The 7284-nt window shown below is 44.1% G+C and overlaps 1 protein-coding gene across 4 annotated transcripts; it reads right to left on the reverse strand.

Annotated features, from left to right (window-relative positions):
- Positions 1–353: 353 nt before the first annotated feature.
- On the reverse strand, positions 354–6829 carry dcun1d4 (DCN1, defective in cullin neddylation 1, domain containing 4). Of its 4 annotated transcripts, XM_079739663.1 has the most exons (12): positions 6781–6829; positions 5448–5518; positions 5289–5328; positions 4973–5060; positions 4559–4647; positions 4014–4084; positions 3483–3574; positions 3277–3385; positions 2313–2417; positions 1948–2050; positions 1697–1788; positions 354–666 (listed from the first exon to the last, which is right to left on the reverse strand). In XM_079739663.1, exons 1-11 carry the CDS (start codon positions 6797–6799, stop codon positions 1733–1735), a joined length of 843 nt encoding a protein of 280 aa, XP_079595789.1. In that variant the 5' UTR covers positions 6800–6829; the 3' UTR covers positions 354–666; positions 1697–1732. The 4 variants fall into 4 exon arrangements, with proteins under 4 accessions (XP_079595789.1, XP_079595788.1, XP_079595791.1 ...); XM_079739662.1 differs by having other exon boundaries at positions 354–1788; XM_079739665.1 differs by lacking the exon at positions 6781–6829 and adding an exon at positions 5912–5980 and having other exon boundaries at positions 354–1788.
- Positions 6830–7284: the final 455 nt, after the last annotated feature.

Here is a 7284-nt window from a genome sequence, read left to right on the forward strand (position 1 = left end):
CCACAGGGGGCCGAATGAAGGAGCAAACTACAGTTCCACTGAGGATAAAAGGTCCGTTCCGGGTCTTAACGGACACCATATCAGGGGTCTCAGAGAAAGTCTTCTGACTCTTGAATACCAAATTAAAAGCACAAAAAGATCTCACTAATTCCTGTACAAAACGTTTTCTTACAAAAAGGGGACCTCATCCATTCACAGAAGGCTGACAAGAGCATGCATGCAAATATCAAAACCTGTGACAACGCGTTACACCACAGCCAAAGACTAGAGTTTATACGAGAACATTATACTAGGCAAAAATAACAGCGTAGCCTCCATACATTTGCCCCCCCCTCCCCCCCTGAATCGGTGTCAACCTCGGGTTTGAGATTAGGACCGCTGTGATATAATACAAAGCAATGATCCAGCAGACCTACCTTACCTTTCCTTTCCTATGCAAGAGAACCCAAACCCCACCTCGAAGGCGTCCTGGGAGGGGTCTGGAGCCCTCCGCTGTGGATCTACTAACACTGTCCGTGTCGGCCACGCTACGAGTTAATATCGGACCTGAAGCTTCGTGGGCCCAGGAGGACGACCAGGAAGACGTAATGGACGTCCATATTCACTTCGTCCCCAAAATGTACACGGCCCCCGACAGTCCATGGTCGTCCTGAAGCAATCCCTGACCTGTGTGTGTTGTGTGTGTGTGTGTGTGTGTGTGTGTGTGTGTGTGTGTGTGTGTGTGTGTGTGTGTGTGTGTGTGTGTGTGTGTGTGTGTGTGTGTGTGTGTGTGTGTGTGAGAGAGAGACAGTTAAGTGTATTGAGGCACAAAGACTCCTATCCAACACAGCATGGATACATTAACAACATGGCCAAAGAACCGATAGCTAGCGGTCCACGTCTCAGTGGCTGACCGCTGTGCATTAATGTAAGTTAATAAGCAGCATTGATGACTGATTTAGTGAGGGTGGGTCGGTGTGGTGGTGAGGGGGAGTGATCTGGTTTGCCTGCACTGAGTCATTAGAAAGTCATAAGCAAACCAGAGCCTGGGCTCGATAACTACTGGCACAAAATAATCGTAAAATATTAACTTCTTTGACGCCATGTGCTTGTTGGTAATAGTCCATTTCCACCTCGGAGACACAATCGAAATTGGCAAAAAAAAACAAAAAAAACAAGCACAGGATTTAATGCAGAATATTCTAATGAGGCAAAGTTCAAAGAGCCCCTATTTAAGACAACGTGAACGGTGCTTCCGTTAGTTTCCCATTGAGGAGACCGATCATCCTCTCTGCCTACATCATCACCATTCAAAACACCTTGTTCTTCACGCACATACACAGATGCAACTATGATGTCACAGTGAGGGCGACCAATGCCGCTGGGGGTTCTTAGCCATGCCTTCACCCACAACACAACCCTGGTGGCGAGGATCATTATTTCACAAATCACAGCCTTGATCCCCACGGGGGAAGGGGGGGTCAAAACCCCCCAGGATTTAACACTCTGATTCAACCCATTCCCCGTCCCCTAAAAAAAACAATACCCGTTCCGTACCCCCTCATTGCTCGGAGACCACCCCAATCTCCCTATCCCCCCCAGCCCACAACAGTGCTGACATATACACCTTTGACAAAGTTTGTATTCTTTTACTCATTGGTTGTTGTTGTTTATGGTTTTTCGTTTTTTTCTCCATAGTCGTCGTTGTCACTATCACCTTTTGTCTTAAGTCTCGGCTGACTCTGCACTGCAGCTATGAGACCTGTCGCTCCTTGTACCACTCCACAAACTCATCCAGCATCACAGGCCCTGAACAAAATAAGGGGACAGAGAGGGAGGGTCAGAGGTGCTAGCCCCGGTGTGTGTGTGTGTGTGTGTGTGTGTGTGTGTGCGCGTGTGTGTGTGTGTGTGTGTGTGTGTGTGTGTGTGTGTGTGTGTGTGTGTATGTGTGTGTGCATTGACACTCACAGGCACCGTCTTCGTCATAGTTACTGAGGTCCAAGTTGATTGTTCTGCTAAACTCCAGCACATTGCACCATTGGTCTTTGTTGATGACTTTGTACTTTGATTGCTTGTGAAAGAGAGACAGAGTGAAAAACATAAGAGGATTTGGTTTGATGCAGTAAGACAACGTCGGCGGTTTACACATATATTGAATGGAGGTGGATTGTGTCAGCCCATGCTGATCTGTGGTATAATATGACACCCATGATAACCTAAATATATACGAGGTATAATATGACATCCATTAAAGCCTATGTGTACGGAGGTGCAATGACACATGTCTGGCGCCATGCTTATGGGGGCACTTGAATATGTTTCAAGGCCCTTACCTCTAGAAACTGATTAAACACAGGGAACAGGGGCCACGTCTTCCCCAGGAGAAGTCCCAGCATGCACTTGGCTGTGTTCAAGTCCAAACTTCTCTGATCTTTTTCCTATAATAGAAAAAAATAATGCATCTTAAAACCCAAATACCTATTAGTCATAGATCAGAAGGCTACGTATATCTGGAATTACTTTGAGGTTTGTTTGGTAGATATATTGGAATTAGCTTTTAATGAAGACAGTTACGTCAACTGAGCAACAATTCAGTGTGACTTACAATCACAGCACCCATAGCTCTTACATACACCTCACATTTAACCAATTGAAGCATCCCTAGCTCCTACATAACACACCACATTCGTATCACAACCTTGCTGCATAATGGCAAACCCAAACACATGCGCATGCTTATCTCAAAGTGAGAATGGCTGAGAGGTTCTCCTGAACGGATGACGCTTCCCACCAATTGCAGCCAAGGCAGGTTGTGTCAACAAAAACAGGCTGTGAACATGATAAGCTCTAACTTGGAAAGTCAATATGAACAAAAAAAATCCAATGTACCGCTATGTGTTTAAACATATTAAGCCAGGGACCACAGAGGTGTTGTTTAGCAAAGACCTGTTAATGCTGTGTTATTTAGGTTCATGGCTTGAATCACATTGTTCAAGTTTGGCTGGTTAATAAAGTATTCCACCATAGCTTTTGTCTAAGAACAGTATATGAGGCAATTCTTCACCCCAAAACAGGCTGGAAATATCCTGAGCTCAACATCTGCATAGATTACACTGAAAGTGATTACACTCACTGACTGATGATTGACTGGGTTTAATAGGATCAGAAGTGAAAGATTATCTAGAATTAAACCTGATGAATTACTTGATCATTTTATAAAAAAATAATATTTTCATTGATCAATTAGATCAGTATGAAATACAGCATCACATGTAGGACAGGATTTCCTGGACTCACCCGTGCAAAGTCGAAGGCGTATCTGTAGATGAGCTTAAAGCTGGTGGTGTCGTTCAACACAGACCTCAGGTGGTCTAGAGAGTTCCTTAGGCTCTCCGTGGAGTCACACCTGACGGCAGAGGAAAGAAGAGAACCAGGCATAGCTTGTGGCCACATAGCAAAGAGACATAGCCGCATTGGGACAGACTCACAGGAGAAGGACTTACTGCAGTGAGCCCATTCCTTTCAGCCACTCCTGGAGGGTGAAGTACCCCATGCTCTGAGCATCCAGCCTCCATGCCAAAACCAACATCACCACCTGGAAAACCAGCACAGTTGGGTGATTTCTCAAGGACAGGAGGAGACATATGACAATTTAGGATGAAGAAATAAGAGGGGCGATGACTATTTGAAACCTACACTGCACAGCTCGGTAGGAACAGGTATTTCAGCTTAAATAGTAGAACCCTAGTACACCATACGTAAAGCGCCTATTTTACCACCAGGTGTCGTGTTAGGCAATTGCAAGCCATTTTAGAATATATCTATTGGTTACATCACAATGTGAAACTACTTGGTAGACTGGATTGATTTGTCCATCATACATCAGAGTGGACACTCCCACATGTTATGTCACAAAGAGAAAGACCTTGAAATGGCTTATAAACCTCACACCTGGTGGTTCATTTGGGGGCCCTTTAAAGTCATGGTATATTAGACTATCATTGAAGTCTAGCAATCAGCAGGATGGTATTTACATTCTCTGGTTCCACTCCGATGTCCTCGCAGAACTTCTCCATACCCTCTGGGCCCACAACGTCATCACAGCCTGTTCAACAAACAACCAGTAATAGCACCATTATTAACATTTAGTTAGATATCTTTTCACCAAAGCTATTTGCATTGACCTCGGATACAGTCTTTAAGAATAAGGTTGGGGTAAGGGGGCATCTTGCTCAAGGAAGCCAACAGGTTTGATTCAAGAAGAAACTTATCATTTATCAAATTCAGGGTAAAAAAATTAAAATCGTAATAAGACAAGGTGCGTGCCAACTAAGTAACAAAAGCTTAAGTAGAAAGGTTGGGCTACAGACACAAAGGGATCAAACCCATACCTTTCTGCTGGGAGTGGAATGAAACATGGGAGTAGATCGAAACATGATATGTTTTCTTTGCATGGATCAAAGAAATCCTATTTCAACCATTCAGTTTATCACATGTAATAAGCACACATACTTGCATACTGTGGTAAGACAGGAAGAAGCCATGTATGTGTATGACATGTACGACGTAAAGGCTGTACCTGCGTATTCATAGAACCATTCTAGACACCTCTTGCTGGAGAACAGCTCCTCCTCACGGATCTGGGTGGACTCCTGTTTCCTGAAAACACTGTGCATAACAGTCACAGTTCGTCATTTCCTCAACCACCAAGGGCTTAGGATAATTTGAATCAGTCACTACTTATTAGGCAAATTAAGATTGTGGACTGTAAGACCCATTGCTATGGGTCTGGGTGTAGCCAAGGTAATGGATATATGCTTTAAGTGGAGGTGTAGATTGGGTGTAGAGGGTAGTGTGTGTAAGATACAATATGGGGTGTAAGCTGGTTTATAGGAGGTAATATGCGAACTATAAGTAGTTGGGTAGGCATGGTTGTGTTTGAGATGGGGTGTAGCAGGTGAGGTGTTGGTAGGTTCTGCGCCGCGGGTCCTACCTGTCCTGTCGACTCTTCTTAGCAGACATGTCCTCACCAGAAGATGGTCTTCTTTTCTTCCTGGGAGGCATGGCGCGGAGACAACACACTAGGGGAAGAGGGTCGAAGCGTAAAGCATGTTCAGTTAACCGTATGTGTAGCATGCTCAGCTAGCCAAGATACATTTCATGGAAAAGGTAAAGACATGTAGCAAGGGCAGCTTAGCATACTACATGCCATGGGAAAGGTAAAGCCATGTAGCATGTTCAGATAACCATGATACATGTAATAGAAGAGTAATGGCCTGGGGGTATGCGCACAATGATAAGCTTATTACCTGATTTGTGGCTTTCCTGTCCAATGTCCTCAGTCAGGTTCTAAAGAAAGTGTTATAGACAAATATTTATCCTATGTTATGTGTGCATGGACACACACACAAACACAAACACACACACACACACACACACACACACACACACAAACAAGCAATGTTTACCAGCTTGTGTAGGGTGTGGTAGATCTTATGGATGCTGGCCAGTGTAGACAAATGGGTGTTCAGCTGGAAATCTAAAAGGAAACAAAACAAAATCAACAACGCCGTCGCAAGTCCATGACATCCATTGGTATTTGGCAAATTCAGCTACAGGGAAGCTATACAGCTATACATACGTCTATCTCTAGTTAGAGCTATCTAACCCGATGTATCAAGAAGGAAAGACCTTTCCGTCAACCACCATAATGTACAACAGGTATATTGTGTTAAATGTGCATATAAAAAGTGTTAAATGTGCATATAAATATAACAGTCATACATTTTGAGAAGATATGTCCGCTCTCTTCGCAATATACGCCAAGCCAGTTTTTTGCTCAGACAAGCTACCTAATAGCCTTATATTATTGTGGCATCTAATCATATTTGATCAAACATCGGCAAACCATAACAGCAGCGTTGATTCTTACGGCTCAACAGAAGACAAAAAAAGACATCGCTGACTTCATAGCGCTAGCTGCACACCTAAAATAGCAGTGCGGACGCTCAACTTGCAAAGAGTTTACAAAGTATCTGGAGAGTTGGGGCTATGGGCGTTGTAGTTCATTTCCTTTAAAAGAGGCCGTAAAAACGAAGCGACGGCTGAAGAATAAAAACTACAAGCCCCAAGTCCGACAAAAATAATTATTTCATTCACAACCCCGCTCCCCACTAACACTCACCTTTACTGATTGAATGCATTGTGCAGTGTTTCAGAAAAATGCAATATTGTGCACTGCTGAACATGTATGTTTTGCAACGACCTTTAGTGGCAAGTGATGCAAAGTGGCGTGGAAAGAAGCACTAATGCTGCAGCAGACATTTAAAGATGTTATACAAAACTGCGTCACAATTTTCATTATCGCCTATTTTCCGCAGCTTGCCGGGGAATCGACTGATATCCAATGGCATTAGGTAGTTAATAAGTTTCCTCTGACGCATACAGTATCAATTAATCAAACGACTGCATCGATCATGGCCGCAGATATTGACAAATTTAACGCAAGCTATGTTCAACTGAACATTGCAAATGCTACATGAAACATGTACTTCGGAATGACAAACTATCCCCTTGCACGATGAAGCAACCTCAAATCACACTATTCTTCTTTGTTGTCGGCCCCAGAATAACACTGCAAATAGCAAGAGGACAGCACAGAATCCGTCCGTTATCCGCTTGCAAAGAAACACAAAATACATGGGAACGCAGAACAGCTGGCAAGCTGTATGGGATAAACGCTGTACCCCCACTGCGTGCAAAAATATAGCCATCAAAAGACGCTGTAACGTTACTACTTACTTGCCGCATCAGAGTGCATTTTTATGAAACATACAACTGTCTGTGGGAAGTCCGCAGACCGGCCACTGGGCGGGACAAATCAGTCTTAACCACGCCCCTCGTTGATTTAGAATGGAAAAACAGTATTCTGGATCCTCCCTCGCTGTTCTCTGATTGGCTGGCAGACGTGTCCTTTAAATAGGTGGTAGACAAAGAAAAGCAGCCCTCCCATGAAGTAATCTGACAGGTCGGCATACCCAAACAGGCTGTCCCACTGCAACCATTCATTGGTGAGTGAACTTGTATGGATCCGTCAGAAAGCAGCGTTTCCTCGTGTAAGCAAAAACACCAGCCCACGACACAATGTCATTGGCCAACTTAGTCACAATGACCTTACCGTTTGAAGCCACTGTTTGGGTTGATTTGTAATGACAGCCAGGAGGCAAGTGGGGGTGTTTGGCCCCCATGGTTTGGCCAGTACCACTTCACAATCTGGCCTCTACATTTATCCAGCGAACAAGCAAA

The sequence above is a fragment of the Pollachius pollachius genome (assembly GCF_949987615.1).
Source record: "Pollachius pollachius genome assembly, chromosome: 7".
In the NCBI taxonomy this organism is placed as follows: domain Eukaryota; kingdom Metazoa; phylum Chordata; class Actinopteri; order Gadiformes; family Gadidae; genus Pollachius; species Pollachius pollachius.

Excerpts from the sequence above, each read along its gene's own strand:
- dcun1d4 (XM_079739663.1), bottom strand. Across the intron at positions 5,061-5,288 it reads ACAGGAAAGCCACAAATCAG|TGTGTTGTCTCCGCGCCATG; the intron begins GTAATAAGCTTA and ends CTCTTCCCCTAG. Across the intron at positions 2,418-3,276 it reads ACGCCTTCGACTTTGCACGG|GAAAAAGATCAGAGAAGTTT; the intron begins GTGAGTCCAGGA and ends TTTCTATTATAG.